Consider the following 25,499-nt stretch of genomic DNA (forward strand, 5'->3'; position numbering starts at 1 on the left):
GAACTTCAGAGGAAAGTTGGCAGCCAAGTAAAGGCCACATTGAGCCCTAAAACCATGAGCCCTGAATCGGGCCCTGCTCACAAACCTTTCCTTCCTGAGCCCCTTCTCTTGCCTTGGATAACCCTGTGGAAAATGGTTTCACATGTTCCAGTGTCAGGAGTCTGTGCTTTGACATTTAAGGAACAGGAAAGAAGCCATCACGGTGGGATTTCAGGCATCAGCTTCATTAGTTATATGAGTGTATGTAAGTAAAGCTCCCCAAAGGCCCTGAAATCCTACCCCACGGTGGGGGAGGGGGGCTGACTCCGGGGAGAGGCAAGGGTCGGGGGTAGACTGAAGAATTACTTCCCCTCTTCTCCATGCCCACTCCTGGCACACAAGCCCCCTGCTTGCAAATGTTTACCAATAACCACCCTCCTCCTGCCCTCCATTGCCTACGGTTTGACTGACAAGAGAGCAGAGGCGGCTATCAGATGGTAACTGAGGGCCTGTGGTCTCCCCCAGTCAGTGGCAGCATTAAGATTCAGAAACCAGGGACTTCCCTGGCGGTCCAGTGGTTAATACTCTGCGCTTCCACTGCAGGGGACCTGGGTTCGATCCCTGGTCTGGGGAACTAAGATCCTGCATGCCAGGTGGCACGGCCTAAATAAACAAACAAATAAATAAAATAACCGAATTACATATTAAAAAAAAAAGATTCAGAAACCAGACCACAGGTTAGAAAGATCAGGTCTTTACTGCAAAATCATTCAAAAAATCACACGCAGCAGTTCCTTCGGTACATTGCAAAGCACTTCTCAGGGCCAGGGCCCCTCACTAGAAACAGTTTATTGCATAAAATGAAATTTTAAAAATAGTGTGGGCACGACCGAGGTTCACATCAGCTTCCCATTGGAGGTGAGGGTGTTAAAAGTCAACTCATCTGAAAGCATCAGCAGCTTTTTGGTATGGGGGAGGGTCAGCTCTAATGCTACTGATCTCGGGGAGGGCGGGGAGCGGGGCGTGCCAGGCCCCGCCAGACCAAAGTGAGCGCCTCCAGGGCCTCCTGCTGCCTCCTAGGGACCTTCTGGAATACAGGATATACTCACAGGCCCGAGGAAACAGGGCTGGGCTCAGGCGGCGCTGCCCACCCCAGGCCCACTCAGCGATCTGGACCAATTACGGCTCTGATCAGGCTGTGTCTGTGGTGGAGCATTAATGCTGGCTATGGGGGGTGGGGATGGGGGTAAGGATCCACCTTCTTTGGTGCGCTGGGCACAGGTGTGCACCATCTTCCGTGATGGGGACAGAGCAGCTGTGTGACAGCCCCCTCCCCCATCCGCCTGCCACCTCCTCGATTCTATTGCACAATTTATCCAGCTCCACAGGGCCGGGCAGGTGACTCAGCAGTCAGATCAGCCCAAGGGAGAGGTGGGAGTAGGTTCGTATCTTGACAGTGAAGGCGGATCTCCACCTGAGGCCCCCAATCCAAGCTGAGTGCAGATAGGATGGCCAGAAGACCCCAGGGCTGAGGATCCAGGAGAGGTGGGGGGAGGCAACAGAGAAATCATGCCCAGATTTCACCCCCCAACCCCAAGGGTCTAAATATCACTTTGAAAACAGTTCCAGGCTCCACCCCAAGACCCCTTCAAAAGGCAGTCGTGCTCCAGCGAAATTTTCCAGTCTCTCGGCAGCGCCCCTCCTGGGCCAGTCCAGCAAAGCTCTGTGAACTCTCATGGCTTTGTAAACTGAGGCTGAGCATCCTTCCACGGGGGTGGCTTCTCCTGCGTGTCCCTACACATCTCAGCAGCAGGGCTGACACTCTTCGTGGAAGGACGAGGGTTCTGAGGGTTCCACAGTGGGGACCCAGCCTACCTCTGTCCTGGTGGGAGTCAGTCAGGCGGGGATGCATTCCTGCGTCTGCAGCAGTCCCCCGCCCGTCTGGCTGCTTGTCCGTGGTAGGAGTGAGGAGGGTAGGGGGCTGAGGGATGGGCTAGATGACGACCCTTCCCTGGACCAAGGAAGGCTCAAAGTGCTGACAGTGCTGGTTCCGAGTCATTCCCCTCCTCCTGCGGGACCAAGATCCCAGGCTATTGGAGAGCCAGGGGCTCCGACACGGAGGAAGTGAAGGGCTTTTCAGGTGAGGAGGGGGCGGGGAGCAGAGAGGAAACACATGGTCCTCAGGACTGAGCCTGCCTGGCCCCCCGGGGGTTTGGCACGTTGTACAGGAGCTGTCGGCAGCGAGCGCGCGGTAAGGGGGAAGGAAAGGCGCCCACCAGCTTGCAGGCTCTGTCCTAGGGGGCCTGTCCACCCAGCCGCCACCCGCCTACAGGCCTGGCCTGAGCGGTTCCTGCACATTTGCTCAGGGTGAGAGTGGCTGGATTTCTTGGGTGACTTGTGGAGGGTCAAGAATAAAAAAATATTTTCTGTTGAAATATGAAGGGAAAAAACCCACCTTAAAAAAACTAGGCCTTTTAATCAGGAATGTGGAATTGAAAATGCTTCCCAAGTCTTATTTCCACAGTGTGTGAACAGCCCTAATGGAGACGGTGCGTCAGTGAGGCGATCCAGGCCAATTAGTGCAAAGCCCCCTCTCCTCCCGCATCCTCGGACAGGGGCATTTGCTGGTGTCCTGGCCTCCAGACGGGTGGGGGGCAGGAGGTGTCATCAAGAGTTCCCAAGGCTCCCTCTCATAGGCTCATGCTCTGGTCACATCTGAGAGTCTTCCTGACAAGGGAGACATCTGTGACACCTTGAAAGTGTGACCCAGGCTGATGGCCAACCCAGCTGGGATGGCTGAGCCCTGGGTCCCGGGTGGGGACAGGAAATGGGGTTAGGCGAGAGTGCTCTGTTGCTGGTACTTGAGCCGGCGGGCACAGCGGGGGCAGCCCTTCTTCATCACGGCCTGACAGCTCTGGTGGAAGACGGTCTTGCATTCGCCACACCTGGGAGAGAGCAGCAAGCACTGCTGGGACCGACGGGCCTCCCGGGGCTCGAGGCTGGTCAGTGTTCCTGACGGGGGCCTGCCACCCACGGCACATGGCGCTGCCCCTCCGCTCCGGGACAAAAGGTTCTTGCCACAGTGCTGACTAAGCCCCGCAATGCACACTGATACTCTCTATTCTATTTCCCTTTTATAAATACTGCTGAGACTCACAAAACGATTTCTTGCCTATGTTTCAAACACTCTGCAGTTTAAAAAACTCAGCCCCAGGTCTGTTCAGAGGTCAAATGCGGGTCCGGGGACACCTACTGAAAATGAATGAATGCTCCCACCAGTTCCGTTTTCCACTCCCACATGGACTGGAATGGAGGTTTGGTGGATGAATTTTTCCATTTAGAGGCTTCTGATAATGAGCAATAACTGGGGACAAGAACAATTGTTACGGGGGCAGAGGCGGTGGCAGGTACCACCCACCAGGTGCCCGCTTTATGCCCGGCCTGTGCCAACACTCCAGGCCAGAAACTCATCCAGTTCCTCCTCCACCTGCTCATAGAGGACGAAACTGAGGTCCTCCCACCGCAATTCAAAGAGGCAGCAGCCACCTCTTCTCCAGAAACATGGATGGCTCGGTGGAGGCAGGGAGTCCTGTGAGGGCTTGTCTTGTCCCCCTCCCTGGGTACCGGGCCTGCCGCCCGGGGACGCCGTGGGGCCGGGTGGGAATGGGGGTGGGGCGGGGTGGCTGGCTGAGGGTCCGCATACCTGACTGTGGTGTCAAACTCAAAGGGGAAGATGATGTCATGGTGGTGGCAGATCTGGCAGATGAAGCCGCGCTGGGTGCACAGGTCGCAGTGGTAGACGTGCTGGGAGGCAAACTCGATCAGGGACTTGAGGAATCCTTCATACAGCCCGTCCGCGATCTGTGGAGGGCAAGCGTGGGCCACCAGGCCTTTTAAGCAGCTGTGCTGAGCCTGAGGCTGCCTGCAAGACGTGGTCTGCTGCTGCTCCTGGCACCCTGCCTGAAGAACTCCTACCCCAAGAGGAGTTTCCTTCCACTTGGGCAAGAAAACCTCCCGGAATCAGGCCGAGCACGTGCAGCCCTTGTGCACGGAGGAATCCACTGTACCCTCCCTTGAGGAAAGGAACGTCCCAAACCCTCACCCCTCCCCCTGCCCTCCCTGCTGGGGAGGAGTCCAGACGCAGGGAAGGGGCTGAGCCCTGTGAGCCTGGGCTTTGCTGCAGTGCCTGCTGGTCCCAGGGGCGCTGGGGGCTCAGTCACTGCCCAGGAAGCGTGGATGGCGGGACGCCCGTTCCGAGCTACCAAAGAGCTGAAGACGGCTGTCTTGCCTCAGTAAACTGCAGGCACTCTCCCCGCACCCCATCATCTCCCTTTCTGATTTCTCCAGGAATAAGGTCCCTCTAGAGAGGTCTGGGGGGTGGCATTCTCACCTGCTGGAGGTCCGCGACACTGTACTTGTGAGGAGACTCCAAGAGATAATTCCTGTGGTTGAGTCTTCAAAGAAAACACAAGAGATTCCTTAGAAGGAACCCGGGCCAACCTGGGTTTGGTTTCATTCCCTCAGCGCTGCTGACCAGGCATAAACAGCTCCCGCCTGGGCGGAGCAGTCAGCCGCCTGGGCTTGGGACCTGGGCTTCCAGGTGAAAAGCTGTTGGGACCTTGGGTAAGTTACTTAACCTCTCTGAACCTTAGGTTTCCTCACCTGAGAAAGAGCGCTGTTCTGAGGATGAAATAATTTATTTAAAGCATCCGGTACAGTGCCTCGTACATAGTAAACAAGGAATAATTGTTAACCGCAGTTGATAACACTGCACTGCATAATTGAAATTTGCTAAGAGTAGAACTCAAATGTTCTCTGTCTCTGTCTCTCTCTCTCAGACACACACACACACACACACACACACACACACAAACACCATGTATATATATATAAAAATATATAAAATATGTGAGGATGATGGATATGCTAATTGACCAGATGGGAGGAATCCTTTCACAATGTAATCATATGTCAAATCATCACAACATACACTTTAAATGTCTTACAATTTTGTCAAGTATACTCAATAAAGCTGCAAAAATTTTAATTTGAAGATATAAAAAATAAACATCTATTTAAAAACTAATAATGATGAGGATGATGAGGAAAGCGAACGCTTGGTACCGGGAACGGGACTAAGCTTTATATATATTAACTCACTTAATTTTCACAAGACTCCTGTGAGGTTGACACTATTATAACCCCCATTTTGCAAGAGGAAATGGAGGCCCAGAGAGGTTAAATAACTTGCCTGTGGTCACACAGCTAGTAAGTGGCGGAGCTGGAGTCTGAACAAACGCAGGAGTCTGGCTCCAGAACCTGCATCCTTTCCACCCAGTGAATGCCTGTAGGTGTTAACTGTTGTCATTATTGCCACTATTACATACCAGGGACAGGGCTGGGGACAGAAATGCACAGGACGTGGCCTCTGCCTTCCTGTAGCCCCTGGTCTAGTGGAGGGACAGACATTTAAGCATCTGGTTTCAGTGCTATGGGAGAGGAGCTGAGACACGTCCTGAGTGCAGCAGATCCCATTTCAGAGATGGGGGAGGGCGGGGGGTGGGGGAGGCAGAGGACGAGAGCTCAGCTGCCAACCCAGCTCTAGTTTCCACCTCACCAATGGCACAGATCCCAAGGGTCACATCCTGAGAGATGGAGAGGAAACACCTGCAGAAATTCCCCTGGTACAAAAACTTGTCTAGCCTTGCTGTGTGTCTGTGTTGGTACTGGGGTTGGGGGGAGAATTCTCCCAGTCTGAGGAAGCGTGGGAACCTGCCCCAGGATGCTCTGGACACCTGGAGGCGGGAAGGTGCCAGGCCCTGCGGCATCTGGAGTGGGTGCTTGCCTTTGCCCACCCCGTGGCCTCAGCTGTGGTCCAGGGGGGACCCCACCCGGGGCCGAGATGGCAAGTTCCACCAGGCAGGCAGGCAGGCCAGGCTGTGCTGCGTGGGGTGAGGATGCGGCCACTCAGCTCAACGTGCTGGTCTCCCCAGTAAACTTCCAGCTTTCTGGGAACAGGACGCTGCCGTTTATCACCAGGAAAATGCAGGCGGTGCGGGGTGCACAGGCTGCTGCTGCGCCAGCAGGAAGGGTGGGGCTGATTTGGATGGAGAGTCCCCTGCCCACAGTCGTGGAAGCCCAGGGGGCCAGCCAGGCCCAGGGCCTTCCCTACGAGCCACCTATCCTGGGTCTGTCATACCCTCAAGTGAGGCCGTACAACTGTTGGGGGAGATGAGGTCAGGGAGGAGACCCTTTGCCAGGGCAGCCCCCTGAGAGAAAGGGGATCCCACATCTAAAACCTGCCTGTTTCTCCTCAGCCCTTCCCGTCCTCTCACCCTTCACTCTGGCTGACTCAGTCCAGGCCTCCTCACCTCCTGGGCCAATTCCTACACCAGCACCCACGCTCCACTGCTGCTAAACTGGTCTTTCCTAAACTCCTGACTGAACGTGACCATCCCTTGCTCAAAACCCCTCAACAGCTCCCCAAGGCCAGCAGCATAAAATCCAGACGCCTTTGCTGTGGCACAGGGGACCTTCGAGGTCTGGCCCCTGACCCACCACCTGGCTGCCCTGAGTCCCCCGAAGGCCCTGGCGAGCCGTGCTCCTGTCCCGCCTCCATGCCGTGGGTTCCCTTAGCCAGGAAAGCGGGCCCTCCCTTCTGCTTTCTTCTCTGCTTCTTTTGCTGAACCCCAGTTCACTACACACGTGATGCCGTTTGTGTGGTGGCAACTCTGTTCTCCTGTGTGAGGACCAAGAGGGGTCTGGAGCATCTAACAGAACTGATGGTGGCCAGACTAGAGAAGGGGGATCCCAACTTTCTACTTGACTCTCTTTCATACTATTTGAATACTATCTTTGTAAAGAAGAAAAAGAAAAGCACTTTTTCTTTTTAAAAGAACAAAAGAAATGAACTTCACAAACCCTCAACTGATGCCACCTCCTCCGGGAGCTCCCCTGGCCCTTCCTTCCTTCTTCATGGCACACGCCGCCCTGACCCAGGGCCATTTGTCCACCTGTCCCTGTCCCACCCCAGACACTGATCCCCTCATGTGGCCCTCACCACAACTCTGGGAAGCCACGTCAACACAGGGATCACTGGCCCATTTTACAGACAAGAAAGCTGGAGCTCAGAGAAGTGAAGCAACTTCCCTGAGTCACACAGTGGATCTGGGGCCAGGCGGAGGCTGCGCCTGGACTCTTTCCCCCGCCCCACGCTGCTTCTGAAATGGGACTTCCACAGGCCTGGCCCTGGGCACCGTGTGCAGCGCTGCCGCCCAAGGATGGGAACAGCAGGGCCACAGAGAAAGAGGCAGGACTGTCCCCAGTGCCCAGGCAGGGCAGCCCGGACAGGCCAGTAAGGCTGCTGACCAAACAATCTCAGCACGGCAGGGATGGGTGAATGAGGCCGGCACCCAGGACCCACCCTACGGGCACCTGGTCTTCTCAGTCTGCAGAGAACCCTGGACCGGGGAGGGTGACAGGGTCCCACTTGACCTGGACAGAGGGGCAGGAGGGCAGACTCTGGAGCCCTGGGTCCTGGAATCTCAGGAAGGATGGGAGTGAGTAGGGACCCAGGCACTCAGCTGATTATGGAGACAGAAAGAGCCTTCCCAGAAGCAGCCTTTCAGGTCCCTCACGGTGGCCCCCAAAGGGCTTTCTGTCCTTCTGGGCCCTGTGGAGGAGACCAGGGCTCAGCCGGCTGCTCTGGGAGCCTGGGAGGGGCCAGCCTCTGCTCTCTGCCTAGGAGAGGGGCTCCCCGCAGCAGTCTCTCCCTGCGCCGCCCCGACGGGCACCAGGACTGAGCAGGGAGCCCGTCAGACAGGCGGTCTCTGGGCCAGCGCTGTCGGGAGGGGTGGCTGCAGGGGGAAAGTGGAGGGACTTGTGAGCCGCTCCAAGACCTCAGAAACCTAGCGGCGAAGCCCAACTGGGCACCCGGCAGCAGCTCATCGCCTGAGCTCTGCCCTCCTAGGGCCCCACAGAAGGTGTCACCCCTCAGCCCCGACTGAGCACTGAATGTCCCCTTCAGGCCCTGGGTACCAAGAAGCTTCTTGAAGGGCATCTTAAGGGTCCCACACAACCCTGTCCTCTTGCGAGGATTTGGGGACGGATGCTGCCACAGCAGCAAAGCCAAGCCGCATGGGGTGAACGGCTGGCGGCAACCAGAGGAGCCAGGGCGACACAGCCCTTCTCACCTCTCCAGCCTCCTCTCACCACATCCCTACTTCCCTCCTCACCCCCCGAAAGTTCTGCCTTCCACGCATGGGGCCTTCATTCACAGCCTGAGCACACCACTCCTTCTATCTGGAACAGTCTTTCCTGCGTCTCCTCGCTTTCCCACTCGTTTGGCAGGTCTCACCTTGGATGTCAGTTCCTCCAGGGAGCCTTCTCCACTCCGCCCTCCTCCAGTCTGGGTTAGATCCCCCGCCCCTCCAGTAGGACTTCCAGGGCGTCCGACTCCCTCCTCCAGCCCTCACTCAGCAGTAAGGTGCTGCCTTACTCACCTGCCATGCAGGACCCAGGTCCACCTTGCTCAGCACTGGGGCCCATGCCCCAAGCCCAGTGATGGACCCTGAGCACGTTCTCAGTAAATTTGTCAAACGAATGAATGAACAAATACAAGCACAAATAAAAGCCACTCCTAAATGCAAAGGGAAAGCGTTCTCCACCCAGCCCTGGCATTTCTTCCGAGAAGCTGCTTTTGCACTGACCCCGTGTGTATGTGTATTTGTGTGTGTGTGTGTGCGTGCGTGCGTGTGTATTTGTGTGTGCGTGTGTATGTGCATTTGTGTGTGCGCACGTGTGCGTGCGTGCGTGTGCGTATTTGTGTGCGTGCATATGTGCATTTGTGTGTGTGCGTGTGTATGTGCATGTGTGTGCGCGCGTATTTGTGTGTGTGCGCGTGTGTGTGCGTGCGTGTGCGCATCCATGCACGCCCAGGGTGCTCACCTCTTGCTCAACTCCTTCAGGGCTCCGCTTCGGCACAGGCCCAGGTAATCCCCCAGGAGCTTCAGCTGCTCCCGGCTCCTACCGATGAGGTGCATCCGCTCCACGTGCTCGTACAGAGACGCGTTCACCAGCTGCAGGTTGATGAGGGGCTGGGCCCGGATCCGCGTCAGGAACTTCAGGGCCTGCCTGCAGACCTGGGGACACCACCAGGCAGCGAGGGTGAGATAGGAGGGCCATCTGGTGAGCACCTGAGGGCCAGGCACTGTGTTACCTACTCACTCGCTCACGCCTCCCACCACCTGCCGAGGGAAGTGGTACCATCTTCATTTTACGGATGAGGAAACTGAGGTTCAGAGAGAGGAAGTGACTTGGCCAAGGTCCACAGCTCACACAAGTCATGATGTGAACCCAGTTTATCTGACTTCCAAACCCACTCTTCCCCCTTGACACCAGCTGCTGCCCCTCCTGACGGTGCTGGGACGGAGGAGGGGCTGCTCCGGTCAACACGCCTCTCCTCCTGGGCCTCACAGATCCTTCCCACTATTTCCTGTCGTCCCTGCCCCCACCTTCCTGCCGAAAGGAAACAGGCACTACCCCGGGCCGACTCAGGAACCAGGTGACGGGTGTGAGTCAGGCTCCAACCACAGTAAGCTACGGATCAGACACAGCTTAACTAGAGGTTTCCTGAGCTCCCTCCACCCCTGCCAGCAGCACCAACCAGGGCCCCCCAAGGCTCCATGTGGATTTGAGTGATCAATCTGGGCCTCTCCCACGTGATAGGACTTTGAAGGTTCTACCCTCAGCCCTGACCCTGATGCCAAAGCCAACTACTGAGCACCTACTATCTGCCAGACGCTGGGCTAAGGACCTCGACCACATCCTCACAACAACCCAGAAGGGAAGGTGTCATCATCCCCATTTTACACATGAGGAAACTGAGACTCAGAGAAGGTAGAGTGGCTTACCCAAGCCACCGGAAGAAAGCAGAGCCCGCGTCTAAACCGAGGTGTTGTCTCTGCATACTTGGCTGCCTCACGTGCTGAAGAGGAGCCCCTCTCCCCTGCAGTCTCCTCCTTGCCGTGATAAGGATGGAGGAGCTGAGATGTTCTCCACCGTCAACCACCCTGCAGTGCTCAGGAGTCGGGCTTTGGCTCCTGGTTCGCCCCTTCCCAGCTGTATGACCTTATGAAACTTACCTAACCTCTCTGTGACTCAGTTTCCTCATCTGTAAAATGGGGAAAATAAAAGCACCTAGCTCATGGGATAATTTTGAGCTTAGATGAAAAGAAAATCCATGTAAGCGTATCCTCTGTAAAGGGGAGCTGCCATCAGACTCTGTGAGTGCCTGTGGGTCCCGGTGTCTGTCCCCTGGCTCAGGGGGACGTAACAGGGCCCTCAGGAGACCGTTAGGCTGGGGGCTGCTCCACCAGCTTCACCAGCATCTCTCGCCTCCCGCAGCAGCTGACAACTCCATCTTTTCCCATTTCCCAGAGCCCTGAGGAACCAGCCCCCAGCCAATAGGCAGCCCACTGGCAAAAGCCTGGTGAGTCCGTGACTCGGGTCAAACTGCTGCTCCCCAGCCCTTCCCACGACTCAGCCCCAGGCTTCTGGCGAGGCTCAGATGAAATACCACGCAGGAATGTGCGCTGAAAACTGCCAAGTTCTGCCGACAGGCATGGGCTTCGAGCTCCCCAGGGACTGTCCCTTCCCCGTGGGTGTGGAGGAGACAGACAAAGAGAGAAGCCCCAGGCCTGGGCTGACATCCTGCCAAGTAGTGCCAGCCGGACCTTGCACAAGTGGGTCAGCCAGAGTGGTAACAGTGGACAAAGGGCCCTTAACCCGCTGATCAGCCACTTTCTAGTGTGAATTTTCATGTCCTTCCCAGGCCCGGGATCTTTGAGAGAGCTGGATATTTCCTGACCTCAGGCATGCCAAGGGAAGTGTTAGAATTCTCCAGTTGGAAAAAGGAAGTGGTACCAAAATTACAGCAGTGAAAAGAAGGTGGCTCAACAGAGGCACCTGGGTGTTGTAAGCAGGGAGGGTGTTTTATGGGCAGAGGGTTCTTCGCATCTGCGGTGATCTTGAGGCTTAGTTTTCTCCATGTAGTTAGTTAAATACTTAACATTGAGGGCAGGGGTGGGGATGAGGTAACCAATAAAAAAGCCAAAGTGAAGCTAATGTCTTTGGAAGGTTCTCACCCCCAGCGGGGTGGGGGTCAGAGAGGTACGGGCTCTGAGAACCATGTTCCCTGGACTCTGATGGGGACATGTGAAGACACCTCCACATAATGAGACAGCACGGCCGGCAGGCCTGGGTCTTGAGAGAAGCACCCAACCTCTTCCCGGTGTTTCTGTGTCTTGTCTTAGCAGAAATCTGTGCCTTTGGAAGAAAGCCAAGTTTGCGCCCCTTGAGGCAGACCCTCAAGCAAATTAGGGGCAGAAGGTGAGGCCTCAGGGCACTAATGTAAGGCACCAGCTAAGTGACTGTCTCTTTTGGTCCTCACACAGCCTGGGGACAGACGCTGTTATTAATCCCCCTTTACAGACGAGGGAAGTGAAGTTAAATAGTCTGCTCATGGTAACACAGCTACGTAAGTGGGTAAGCTCAGCTGAAGAGGAAAATCTGAAAGATCAGAGAATACATCTTATGCGGAAGCATTTGGTGAACATAAAAAAGTACCCAAGATGTAATACTAACTAAACAAAGCACGTTATAAAGCAGTATGAGTCCAGCATGATCCCAAACTTTACAAAAAGTAGATGCAGGAGCTTGTAATCTTGGGGGTGGGGAAGAAAGGCTAAACAACCGAATAAAGATGATTTTGAACGGTGAAAAAAAAAAGTAGATGTAAATGTAAAAAACAAAAATGCATGGAAAAATGCTCCCAGGGAAAGTGCAGCCAGCTGGCTAGCCCACCCATCCATCCACCCACCCACCCACCCACCCATCCACCCATCCATCCATCCATCCATCCACCCACCCACCCACCCATCCACCCACCCATCCATCCACCCACCCACCCACCCATCCATCCACCCACCCACCCACCCATCCATCCATCCACCCACTCATCCTTCCATCCACTCATCCACATCTATCCACCGATCTACCCATCCATCCATGCACGCATCTACCCACCTAACCCATCCACCCAACCATCTATATCTAATCTATCCTATCTGTCATTTCCATCTATGTATCTAGTTGTTGGTGCTTTAAACAGTTTTATCTGTAACCATGGGGAGCTGCAGCAAACCATCCTCAGATTCCCACCTGAGGACCAAGGTAGGCACTGACAGAGCTGTGTCCAGGGGCTGGAGACCAGCACCCAGTTACTTTCTTGGTCAACTCCCCCACATCATGGGGCCTGAACTAGTGACCCGGGCTTCCCTAGAGCCAAACTCCCCCAAACATACGAACAGCAGCCACAGAGAGGAGCGACCCCCGCTCTGTCGCTCGGCAGCCCCGCGCGGCCGTGGCAGGCTGGGCTGCAGACTCACCGGGCGCTTGGTGAGGTCCCAGTTGTGGATGATCCTGGCCGGGATCACTGAGGCATCGTCTTGATGGCAGATGTCACAGTAGTAGAGGCCAGAGAAGGCACAGAGCTTGGGCCGTACAAATGAGAAGCCGATTTGCCGGGAGCAGCCTGGGGAGAAGAACAGGGAGAGGGTGAGCAGCGGTGGGGACGGAGTCAGCTCCTGAGTGACCCGGAAGCGGCCAAGGCAGAAAGGGCCCGCTATCTAAGGAAAGTATCCATAGAAAGATTAAAAAGGAGAGTACGAAGATGAAAACCACCACCGCTCCTATGCCCACCAGTCAGAACCAACCCTATTAATTAATCTTTACGACAAAACACTGTTAAGGATTATCAGCGGCATTTCACAGCTGAAGAAGCTGATGCACAGAGGTCAGGAAACCTGCCCAGTCACACAACGATGGAGTGGCACAGCGGGAGTCAGATTTGGGTGGGGCTGGTGTAGAGCCCTCATTCTCTTATTCCCAGCTGCCTCTCTTCACTGCTTGCACAACAGTGCCAACCTCCTCTAGGTCCACTCCTCCATGGCGGCCCAGAAATGGAAGCCACGGAGTCAGGGTCTCGCCAAGCAGGGCGGGAGCTGGGGACATGGGGCTGGCCACAGGGAGTGGGTGGGGAAGCCAGCCAGAGGCAGGGCTGTCTGGACATGGCCTGGGGCCAGCTGGAAGCCACAGCTGCCTGATACCTCGGGACAGTGGTTCAGGGCCAGCTTCAGTCCCTCTGCTGGAGGACCCTCCACAGGGGGGCGGGGGAAGGTGGGGGGACCAGGAGTGGGGTGTACCCAGAGCACAACAAAGGCCTGGCTCGAATCCTGACACAGGCCCTGCCTCCTACAGGGCCAGGGAAAGAGTCCCTTCCACCTCCCGGGGACTAGAAGGACTGGTTCTTCTGCATGCTAGCTGTCTCATCCTGACCGAAGTTTTGCAAGGTTCCAATTCCCTGCTACTTGCTCTTCTGTGGGGTTATTACAAAGTTTAAATGGAGTTTTGAAAGCGCCCTGTAAACTATGAAATACAAGCCAGATGTCAGAGGTTGACGTCTGCCCGGCCACCGAGCTGCGCTCGCAGGCAGAGAGGAGGCCCGAGCTCCCCAGTTTCAGTTTGGCCGGCAGGCTGGCGGGCGGCAGGCGTCGGGAGAGCCACCCACCAGCACCCAAGTCCCCAGCGAGGGAGCCCTCCTCCCAGCCCCGGAGGCCTGGCCTCCTCCCTGAGACTGGCGCCCACGTGCTGAAGGGCAAAGTGTGAGTGCTAGGGTCTGGCTGGTGGGGGGCGAGGGGTGAGCAGCAGCTTGAAGATATTTTCTGCGGGAAGCTCTGCTCTGCTTAGCTACTCCATCCTCCAGGGGCACCAGCTGCAGACCACTCCTTTCTAGATGCCTGAAGCAGGCTTTTGCCTCCCGTCCCACAGGCTCCTCACACTTCACCCGGAGGGCCCAGGGTGATGGATGTGGGTGTCTGGGTTGGGGAGAAGAGCTAGAAATGGAACGTGAGCAGCAGAAGATCACGAAGCCTTGAAAGCAAGGGAGCGGAGAGGCCCTGTGAGGGCCTGGAAAAGAGCACAGGTTCTGGGACCATCAGGTCCTCTGCGGGCTCCACCATCACTCGCTGTGTGAGCGTGGGACAGGTACTTACCAGCCCTGTGACCCAGTTTCCTCAGTTACAAATAGAGACAAACCCCCACAGGGTTGTTGTGAGGATTAAACAAGGTTATCCAAATAAAGCCTCTGGCCCAGGGCCCAGCACAGGATTTGACGATGCTAATGACAGAGCAGACGTACTGACGTAGAAGAATACGCATAATATACTCCTAAGCAGAAAAAAGCCAAGTTGCAGAACAATAGTTATAGCTGCGCCGTCTAAAACGGTGGCCACGAGCCACAGGGGCCCATTTACGTTTAAATATATTTACATTAAAGCAAATTGAAAATTCAGTTCCTTCCACACTAGGAAGCCACATTTTAAGTACTCAGTAGGCACATGTGGCTTGTAGCAACCGTACTGGACAGCACAGATCTAGAACATTTTCATCATCACAGAAAGTTCTGTTGGACAGCTCTGAGTAATACGAGCCCATCTTTGTAATTTAAAAAAAAAAACTGTGTCCACTTGCAAAAGCATGCAAAAATGTTTTGGAAGGGTACCACGCCCCTGCTCCAAAAGAATACAATGTGATCATGGAACGGCCTCATTTGCTACAACTTCCCCGGGGCAGGATGGGGGCACTCGTGGGGAGCAGGAAGGGGTGCAGAGCCTAGAGTGGGAACCCCACCGCGGGCAGAGCGAGGCTAGCAGGCTGGGGGCAGCAGGACAGCGAGTCGGCACCTGCACAGAAGCAGCCCTGGGAGTCGAGGCCTTTCTCCGTGGGGATGGCCACCAGGTACTGCAGCAGGAAGCCGTTCTCCCGCGTGGCGAACTTCAGCACCTCCTGACAGTTTTCATCCAGACTCCCACCGAGTGTCACCGCCTCCTCAGCTGTCTCCAGGTAGGACGCCAGGACCTTGCGCACCAGGTCCCTCCACAGGGCGGCCTCCTCAGCGTTCCCGGCCTGCAGCTTCAGGACGGCCTTGGCCGTGATGATTTTGAAGAAGGATGGGCCCCCAAGGCTCGTGTCCGGCAGGATATCTCGGATGGTCTCGACTCCATGGCTGTCACTTAACATCTTCTCGTTGTTTCTCACGCGGAAGCACTTCAGAGACTCCAAGGACAGGGAGAAGATACAGGGCATCCAGGTCCGGTCTGTGTACAGGTACAGAAGGGATTCCTTAATAGCGTCTGGCTCGGGAACCTGGGAAGAAGACCAGTCAAACTGCGGGCCCTGGGGGGTTTCAGGCTCCGAGAGCAGGTCCGAGTGGGAGGGGCGGCCACCCTGGGGGGCCTCTGGAGGGTCCTCGGGCTGGTCTGGGTACTGGATGGTCACCCACTCCTCCTCCTGCTGGGGCCGCCGGCACTTCTGCAGCGCCTCGCGCACACGGTCCAGCCAGTCCTCGGCTTCATCGCGGCATGAGGAGCGCAGGGTCAGCTTCTTGCCCGAGAAGACCAGCTCGAAGCGGCCGTCGCTGTGGGCCGGGCCCACGGACTCACAGCGCAGCAGAGAGCAGTTCTCCACGCAGGTGCGCTCCTCGCCGCTCAGGTAGAGGCGCAACTCCAGCGGGGAGAGCTCGCAGAAGAGTTCCTTCCAGATGCCCATGGCCCCCCGCCGCTCCACCGTGCCCAGCTTCAGAAGCCCCCGGAATGGGTTAGACAGCCCTGGAGGCAGAAAGAGGTGCTTTAGACGACGGGCCTGACCCTTCACCACCCAGGAGAACGTCCGGGGCCTGAGTCCTGTCCTGCGTGCAGACGACGTGACCACCAGGAGAACACAGGCCCACCATGGGCCGGATGGGAACACTTTTTGAGAGCCTCCATTGCATCCTCACCCCAGCTGTTGACCTTGTTCTTGAATTTCACCGAGAGAATAAAAGCGCTCAATCACCTCCACATGCCCCCCACTACCCCTCTCCCTTCCAGCATCTGCACCCACACTCTGACTGCCCCCGTCGCCAGGGATGAGCTGACTACGCTTATGTCTGAGGCCAACCCTCCCATTTGTGCATCTGTGCAGGGGGTCCCACCGCCCCCCACATACTCAAGGACAAGGACGTCCCTCCAGCAATCCTCCCTCCCTCTCCTGCGCTGCCGTTTCCTCCCTTCTCTACTGGATCATTCCCACCAGCCCACAAACACGCTGTTATTTCTCCCAGCTTTAAAAATAACCTCTTGACTCCACTCGCATCTCTAATTACCACCCTGTGTCTCTGTCCCCTTTTCAGAAACCTCCCTGGGGAGGTGTGGGAACTGTCTCTAGTCCCCCTGCTCCCATTCCTGCTTGAAGCTGCTCCAGGCAGCCTTCTGTCCCCTCATTCCACAGAACCTGCCCTTGGGAAGGCTACCAGGCCCTCCTTGTCGCCAAGTCCAAAGGCCAATCCTTGGTCCCCATCTGGCCTAGCCCATCAGCATCACTGGACACAGCTGAGCCCCCCTTCCCTTGGCTCTTCTCAGCCGTCACTGTCCCCCCTCCTGTGTCCCAGGCTCCCCCTCCTCTTGCTGGCCTCGCAATGCTGGAGGCCCCGGGCTCAGCCCTGGATTCTCTTCTCTACTGACACCAGCTTCCTAGCTGATCTCCCCTGGTCTTGGGGTTTTATGTCAACCACTCCCCAGTTTTTATCTCCAGCCTGGACCTTGCCCTTGAACTTTAGATTCTGATCTTCAACTGCTCTGTGTATGTCTAATAGGCTTCTCCAAGTTGACATGTCCAAAAATGAATTCCTGATTCTCCCACTCCAAACCCGCTTCTCTCCTGAAGTTCCTCATCTCATAAAATGACTAACTTCATCCTTCCAGCTACTTGGGCTAAAAACCTTGGAGTTATCCTTGATTTTCCTTCTTTCACACTCCACATCTAATCCATCAGCCCATCCTCTTGGCATATCCAGAATCTTCCTCCACACCGCCTGCACCACTACCTCAGGGCTTCAATCCGCCGTCATCCCTGGCCTGTTATGGCCGTGGCCTCCTAACTGGTCTATGTCCCCTTGTAGCCCTTCAACAAATGAGCCAGTATGACTCCCCCTTTCAAGAGACAAGTCAGATCACGTCTCTCCGCCCCAAACCCTGCAAAGCTGCTGTCTCCCTCAGAGCAAAAGCCGACGTCCTTTCTGTGGCCCACGAGACCCTCCATCACTCTGACCTCATCTCTAACCACCCCCCTCCCCATCTCCTCTATTCCAGCTACTCTGGTCTCCACTCTTTTCCTGGACACGCCAAGTACGTTCCCATCGCAGGGCCTTTGCACATGTTCTCCCCGCTCGAAACACAAAGATCGTCTCGTGCTTTCCTCCTTCCCTCCCCGATTTACTATTCCCCACAGATTATTATTACCTGCCCACACTGTACGTTTACTTGTTTATTTGCTTATTTCCTGCCTCTCACACTAGAGTATAAGTCTCGTGAAGATAAGGACTTTGCTTTGTTTCCTGCTGTGTCCCCAGCACCTAGAACAGTGCCTGGCACATCACAGATGCTCAGTAAGTATCTGCTGAGTGAGTGAGTGCGTGTCTATGTACCACACACAGCCCAATGCTCCCTGCTCCCTGGGGGTCAACCATCCCCTGAACCAGGGGGTCCAAAGGACACACACGTCTCTCTCCCAGCCTGGACTAGCCTTAGAGATTTCAAACCATTGTGTAGGGTCTTCCCACCCTTCAGGGTACCTGATGATGCAGGCATAAAACACACCTTCTCTGGTACGGTTGCAACCATCACATGCGCTGGAAGAAAAACCTAAAAGGAGGCAGCATGGAGACCAGGGCTCTGCCCAGACTCCCCGAGCCAGGGCCCCAGGAACCTGGCCAGAATTCTCTGCTGGGTCATTGCAAACAGAAAATGAGGAGAGAAAGAAACTGACTCTAGAGCACATGTGTTTGTTTGTTTCTGAGGGTTACAGAAAAATTAGGTTATGGTTATTTAATGCTTTCTGGAATTTCACAGGGTGTGGAGATCAAGGTGGCCTCACTGTAAACTGCACATAGAGGACACTGAACAAACAGCAGATCTAATAAACCCCATCAGAGCTGTTAAATAAACTAAGAGAAAGGCCTTGGGAAGGAGCAGTTGAAACACCTGGGCCTTTAAGAGGCGGGGGTTTGCTCTGGGCTACAGACAGAATCACGATGTCTATATACTCATAAGATTATCTTATGTATCTTATGTATAATCATAAGATTTATAGGAGAGTTTCAGGGAAGATATTTTCCATTTCAATATATGAAACAGTATTTGTGTACTCTGTAGGCAGTCTTGAGCATTACTTTATTAACATTTTATGAGAGGGACTTCCTTGGTGGTCCAGTGGGTAAGACTCTGCACTCCCAATACAGGGGGCCCAGGTTTGATCCCTGGTCGGGGAACTAGATCCTGCACACATGCCGCAACTAAGAGTCTGTGTGCCACAACTAAGTGTCCCCATGCTGCAACTAAGAGTCCACGTGCCGCAACTAAGACCTGGCCCAGCATGCACGCATGCATGCACGCATGCATGCATGCATGCATGCATGAATGAATAAATAAATAAATAGGGCTTCCCTGGTGGTGCAGTCGTTAAGAATCTGCCTGCTAATGCAGGGGACACGGGTTCGAGCCCTGGTCCAAGAAGATCTCACATGCTGCGGAGCAACTAAGCCCGTGTGCCACAACTACTGAGCCTGCGTTCTAGAGCCTGCCAGCCACAACTACTGAAGCCCATGTGCCTAGAGCCCATGCTCCGCAACAAGAGAAGCCACCACAATGAGAAGCCCGCATGCAGCAACGAAGAACCAGTGCAGCCATAAATGAATGAATGAATGAATGAATGAATAAATAAATAAATAAAAGATTTTATGAGAAAATATAGTACTCTTCCTGAAATGCTTTTCTGAATTACTCAGCAAGGGTGCTCCTTATTACATTTTGGGACGAGGTTTTTCTTGGGAGAAGACACTGCCCAGTTGGTAACGGAAAAGGGGACTTTTGAACTGCTTTCTGAAAGGCACTGCCCGCGCGCAGTGCAGCGCCCGGAAGCCTGCAGAGTCGCTTACCCATCTGCCTGCGGTGCACCACCCTGAAGTTCTTATGCTCCGGCATCGGGGCGGCCTTGCTTCTCCTGCTTCCTAGGGAAGGCACACAAGCTTTGTCTAAGGTCTCCATGGAACAGCTTCTTCTTGGTCCTTGCGTGAGGAGACCAGGCCTCGGCTCTGGAGTCCCTCTGGGAGAAGCCACGGAAGCATGGGAAGGACTCTCTGCGGGCTGTTCCCGGGGAGGCCGGTAGAAGTCATCTTCTGAGATCCAGCTCGTGCTTTTCTATTGGGAAAGAAGTAAAGACAGGTTGTTTTTAAAAACATCTTTATTGAGACATGATTCACATACCATAAACTCAATGCATCGAAAGCATGTAATCCAGTTTTCGTGTCTTCACGGAGTTGTGCAACCATCACTACAATCTGAGTGTAGAACATTTTCACTGCTTCATAAGGAAACCTCGTCCTCATCAGCAGTCACTCCCTGTTTCCGCTCAACCCCCCCAGTTCTCGGCAACCAATAACCTACTTTCTGTTTCCAGAGGTTTGGCCATTTTGGACATGCATAAACGAAATTTTATAACATGCGGTCTTTTGAAACTGGCTTCTTTTCCTTAGCGTAATGTTTTCAGGGTTGATCTATGGTGTGGCATGTATCAGTACTTCATTCCTTTTTATTACCAAATAGTATTCCAACATATGGATGTACCACATTTTGCATATCCACTCATCAGCTGACGGATGTTTGGGTTGTTTCCACTTTTTGGCAATTATGAATAATGCTGCAGGGAACCTTGACATACAAGTTTTTCTGTGGACACTCGTCTTCTGTTCCCTTGGTACATACCTAGGAGTGGAACTGATGGGTCATATGATAACTATGTTGAACTTCTGAAGAATTTCCAAACTGTTTTCCTAAGTGGCTGCACCATTTTACATTCCCACCAGCAACATATGAGGGTTCCAATTTCTCCACCACCTCTCCATCATTTGTTATTATCTGTATTTTTGATTATAGCCATCCCATATGGCTGTAATAAGAAATGCAATCTTATGGTTTTGATTTGCATTTCTCTAACATCTAATGACACTGAGCATCTTTCCATGTGCTTATTGGTCATTTGTATATTTTCTTTGGAGAAAAGTCTATTCAAATCCTTTACCCATTTTTAAATTGGTTTACTTGTCCTTTTGTTCTTGTGTTATGGGTTGAACTGTGCTCCACCCCCAAAAAAAGATATGTTGAAATCCTAACCCTCAGTACCTCAGAATGTGACGTTAGGTGACAGAATGTGAAAACAGGGTTGCTGCAAATGCAGTTAGTTAAGATGAGGTCATACTGGGGTAGGGTGGGCCCTTCATCCAGCGTGACTGATGTCCTTATAAGAGGAGAAAAGACACACAGAGAGAGAACACCACGCGAAGACAGAGACACAGAGGGAGGCCACCATGGGATGACGGAGGGAGGGCCTGGAGTGATGCGTCTACAAGCCAGAGAATGCCCAAGATTGCTGGAGACACGACACGTTAAGAGAAAGGCGTGGAACAGATTGTGCTTCAGAATCTCCAGAAGGAACCAATCCTGCCTCCATTTGGATTTGGACTTCTAGCCTTCAGGATATCAGATACAGTAGTTCCCCTTTATCTGTGGTCTCACTTTCTGCGGTTTCAGTTACCCACAGTCAACTGTGGTCCAAAAATATTACGTGGAAAATTCCAGAAATAAACAATTCGCACTGCGTGCGAATTTCACACTGCGTGCATTCCGGGTAGTGTGATGAAGTCTTGCACCGTCCTTCTCCATCCCGCCTGGGCCGTGAATCATCCCTTTGTCCAGTGTATCTCACCCATTTGTCACTTACTTAGTAGCCCTCTTGGTTATCAGATCTCCTGTCGTGGTATCACAGTGCTTGTGTTCACGGAACCCTTATTTTACTTAATAATGACCCCAAAGCACAAGACTAGTGATGCTGGCAATTCGGATCTGCCAGACAAGCCGTAAAGTGCTTTCTTTAAGTGAAAAGGTGAAAGTTCTCAACTTAATAAGGAAAGAAAGAAATTATATTCTGAGGTTGCTAAGATCTACGGTAAGAATGAATCTTCTGTGAGACTGTGAAGAAGGAAAAGGAAATTTGTGCCAGCTTTGCTGTTGCACCGCAAACTGCAAAAGTTATGGCCACAGCATGTGATAAGTGCTTAAAGGCATTAAATTTGTACAATAAGATATTTTTTGGAGGGGGGCAGGCCACATTCACATAACTCTCATTACAGTATACTGTTATACTTGTTCTATTTTATTATTTGTTATTGTTGTTAATCTTTTACTGTGCCTAATTTATAAATTAAACTTTATCATTGGTATGTATGTATAGGAAAAAATACACTATATGTAGGGCTAGGTACTATCCATGGTTTCAGGCGTTTACTGGGGGTCTTGGAACGTATCCACTCAGATAAAGGGGAATTATTATAATACATTTCTGTAGTCTCAAGCCATCCATTTTATGGTCTTTTGTTATAGAAGCCCTAGGAAACAAACACAAGTTACAATGTTTTTTTTTTGTACTCTGGACACTAGGCCCTTGCCAGATACATGATTTGCAAATAACTTCTCCAATTCTGTGAGCTGTCTTTTTACTTTCTTGATGTTGTCCTTTAAGGCACAAAATTTTTAAATTTTGATGAAGTCCAATTTATCTATTTTTCCTTTTGTCTCTGTGCTTTTGGTATTGCACTTAAGAAACCATTGCCTAAGCCAAGGTTACAAAGACTTACTCCTATGTTTTCTGCAAAGAGGTTTACAGTTTTAGCTCTTACATTTAGGTCTACAATCAATTTTGAGTCAATTCGTTTTTAAAAAGAATTAATGAATTTTTGGCTGCGTTGGGTCTTCATTGCTGTGCACGGGCGTTCTCTAGTTGCGGCGAGCGGGGGCTACTCTTTGTTGTGGTGCGAGGGCTTCTCTTGCTGCAGAGCACGGGCTCTAGGCGCATGGGCTTCAGTAGTTGTGGCACGCAGGCTCAGCAGTTGTGGCTCGCGGGCTCTAGAGCGCAGGCTCAGTAGTTGTGGCGCACAGGCTTAGTTGCTCCGCGGCATGTGGAATCTTCCTGGACCAGGGCTCAAATCCATGTCCCCCGCATTGGCAGGCGGATTCTTAACCATTGCGCCACCAGGGAAGTCCTGAGTTAATTTTTGTGTAGGGCGTGAGGAAGGGATCCACCTTTATTCTTTTGCATGTGGATATCCAGTTGTCCCAGCACCATTTGTTGAAGGGATGTAGGGTTTTTCAGCACTGCTTGTAGGGTTTGAGATGAGGGAGGCGTGGGTGAGCAGGACCCAGAGACCTCACTAGCTCCCTCTGCCTCTGCTCCCCACTTCTGAACAGGCCCCTGCGGCTCCAGGCAGCCAGGCCCTAGCCCTTCCCTTCTGTTGCTGTCTCTCCGAGTCTGAAGTTGCTCACTGGCTGAGGAAAGTGGGTGGCTCTGGGGTCAGGAGGCTTGTAGGAATGGACTCTGCCTCCTTTTCTTCACTATTTCAAGTGCTCCCTGCCTTTCCGTGCCTAAGTGTGGAAGAGCAGAGGTGAGGAAGCTGGCTGGGCGCCTAAGTGGCTGTCTACACAGAGGAAATGAGTCACCTGAGGGGTGGGACAGCCCAGCTGTTTTGTTAAGTGCCACCGACCTCATCCTGATGTTGCTATTTCCACCCCCTAAATTAAGACTGCCCTCCCTGCTCCCGCAGACAGGGAATGGGGGAGCAGGGCTTGGAGCTACCCAGAATGCCCGGAAGGATTGGTTTGGACAGTTTAATCCATTAAGATGCTGCCAAATTTTCTGAGTCAGGAGCTTGGAGGTGGGCGGGGGGCGGGGGGGGGGGCTCACAGAGCTGGGCCTCCAGAGCTTCCTCCCCAAACCCTCAGATTGGCAGGTGCTTCCTTCTGCCAGTGACAGGACAACGTGTCAATCAGGGTGACTGCTAGGGACTATTTACAGCTCTGAACAAAGCCTGTCTAAGTCATCATGACCCAGGGGAACTCCCCAGGGAAAATGGGCTGGAGGAGCAATCACATGGCTGTCCAGGCCACCTCCTGGTGCCTGGCACACACACCTGGGAAACCCTGCAACGCTGCAGCCCCGGATAATGGCCCTAACGGGAGAGACCACTCTCCCTTGAGGCTCAGCTCAGGGGTCATCCATCGCCTTCTCCTGGAAGCTGTCCTTACTCACTCACCCCCAGCTGGGTTTGGGACCCCTTCTGGGCTCCCATGGCATTCTGTGTTCACCCCCATCCTAGCACCTACAAAGCTGTTTGGAATGGTCATCCTTCTTTGTGCCGGGCACAGAGCTATAAAAGATGAGGGGATACACCTTGACTATCCAACTATCTTTAACATAAAGTAACACGGATGGGGTGAGGAAACAAGGCAGGAGACAGATGTGGATTTTGAGATGGTGTAGGCTCACTGGTGAGGGCCTCTCTCTCCTTGGAGATGTTCACATCTGGTCCAGTGGCCCCAGGCCGGCCACCAGGAAGTGATACTCTAGGGAAAACCTTTTGTTCTCTTAAGCAATAGAGAAAAATAGCAGGAAAACTGGGTCCTTGGAGCTTCTGCACGTGGGCCTGGACTGAGCTCTGCGGCTGTGCCCCCCTCCAGGACCCCCAGTTATTACACGGAGCGGGGGAGAGGGCAGCACACCACTGTTTCCCCTCCCCCACTAAACCTTCCTGCCTCCTGCTCATTCAGGGCCCCATATCTGGCCCGTTCGCTGCCCCTTTAACAGTGGGGGGAAATCACCAATGACCAAGGATCTAAGCCAGAGCAGCACCTGCCACCAGGACCCAAGACAGAAGAATGCCCCTTGGAGTTACTACAGGGACCGGGACACTGTGTACAACAGCTAAATCCCAGAGAGGGGACTGGCAGAGGAGTGGGACGTCAGGTCTCCGGACCACTTTCAAAAAATCCCTTTAAAAAAAAAAAAATCCCTTTTGTTCAGTCTGTCCTCATTATGTCAGGCCAAGGGACTGCCTGTTCCCCCTCCTGGGGGAGGGGACCACATGCCAGAGGCCAGTGGTCCATGAGGGCAGTGATTAGGGCCAAGTCTTAGAATTCAGACTGTCCTCTGGGAGTTAAACTGAGAAACCAACTCACGACCTTCCGGATGCCACAGAGTCACCCTAGTTTCCCCACTTCTGTCCTTCCCAGCACTTATCACCAGTGTAATTATGATGCAGATAGTTATTTGTCTAACATAGTGTCTGTCCCCAAGGAGCAGAGCCTTTGTCCTGTTCCATCGCTGTACCAAGTGTAGTGCTTGGCCCATAGCTGGGGCTTTTAATTAAATTCATTAAAAACAAATTTTTAAAGAAAGACTGAATGGCTCTCAGGATTATAAAACTTGATAGTGACTCCCTCCCCCCCATAAAGTGTCAGATAAATAGCAGTGACTAAATGACAGAAGCATAGAAAGATGAGAATCGCAGGGGCAGCACAGTGACTATCTCCTGAGAAGGGAATGGACGGACCCACAGCTCCCCTCTAGAGACAGACTCTGGGAGGGGCGAGCATCCGAGGTTCTCACGCTGAACTCGGCACCCGGTGCTTCGATTCCACGGTCCCCAAGCAACCCTGCAGCAACCAGACTCCCCTGATGCCGGCCAGGAGGCGGAGGGTGACCTGGTCAGACCAACCTGCCCGCCGCAGGCACCTGGTGGAGCACTTCTCAGTGTAAACTTACAAGCTGGCATCTCGGGAGTCTCTGAACAATTTGAGAACTATTCACTGATACCTATGCTTTCCCAGGTACAGTGCTCAGACTGACAATATAGAAGTGGACGTGGGACTTCCCTGGTGGCGCAGTGGTTAAGACTCCACGCTCCCAATGTAGGGGCCCCGGGTTCGATCCCTGGTCGGGGAACTAGATCCCACATGCATGCCGCAACTAAGAGTTTGCATGCCACAACTAAGGATCTGGCAAGCCACAACTAAGGAGCCCGCCTGCCGCAACTAAGACCCGGTGCAACCAAATAAGTAAATAAAATAAATATTTAAAAAAACAAGTGAACAGACGTGGTCTTTCGTATCATGGAGCTAATATCCTGGACAGAAATACAGGAAATAAACACGTAAACAATGAAAGCGATAACAGAATCTAACCTAGTGATGAGTGTCATAAAATGAAGCAGGTAAATGGGAAAGACAGTCATCGGGGATGGTGCTTTTGAAACAGGGTGGTCAGGGAAGGCTGAAACGACAGTGAGGAAAAGCAGTGAGTTGGGAAAGGGTCCAGGCAGAGGGAACAGCAAATGTAGAAGCTGGGGCTGGAAGGAGCGGGCTCTGGAAGCAGGTGCACGGAGGCAGTGCGGGGGTGGAGGCGGTGGGGACCGTCAAAGCTTGGTGAGCAGAGGAGGAGCTTTGCTGACGAGGTAAGCTGTTCTGTCCATCAGCTCTAGG

At 53.5% G+C, this 25,499-nt stretch overlaps 1 protein-coding gene across 3 annotated transcripts in view; it reads right to left on the bottom strand.

Moving 5' to 3' along the window:
• Positions 1 to 717: 717 nt before the first annotated feature.
• Positions 718 to 25,499, bottom strand: part of PLEKHM1 (pleckstrin homology and RUN domain containing M1) — a 49,824-nt gene continuing 25,042 nt past the window's right edge. The window contains exons 7-14 of one of the 3 annotated variants that reach the window (XM_067716692.1): positions 19,070 to 19,331; positions 14,781 to 15,704; positions 12,426 to 12,571; positions 8,926 to 9,119; positions 4,370 to 4,433; positions 3,683 to 3,840; positions 3,233 to 3,343; positions 718 to 2,924 (exon numbers count right to left, since the gene is read on the bottom strand). In XM_067716692.1, coding sequence (XP_067572793.1) covers positions 2,813 to 2,924; positions 3,233 to 3,343; positions 3,683 to 3,840; positions 4,370 to 4,433; positions 8,926 to 9,119; positions 12,426 to 12,571; positions 14,781 to 15,704; positions 19,070 to 19,331 — 1,971 coding nt within the window. In that variant the 3' untranslated portion in view covers positions 718 to 2,812. The other 2 variants (XM_067716691.1, XM_067716690.1) reach the window with 2 other exon arrangements.

The sequence above is a fragment of the Pseudorca crassidens genome, chromosome 19 (assembly GCF_039906515.1).
Source record: "Pseudorca crassidens isolate mPseCra1 chromosome 19, mPseCra1.hap1, whole genome shotgun sequence".
Classification (NCBI taxonomy): domain Eukaryota; kingdom Metazoa; phylum Chordata; class Mammalia; order Artiodactyla; family Delphinidae; genus Pseudorca; species Pseudorca crassidens.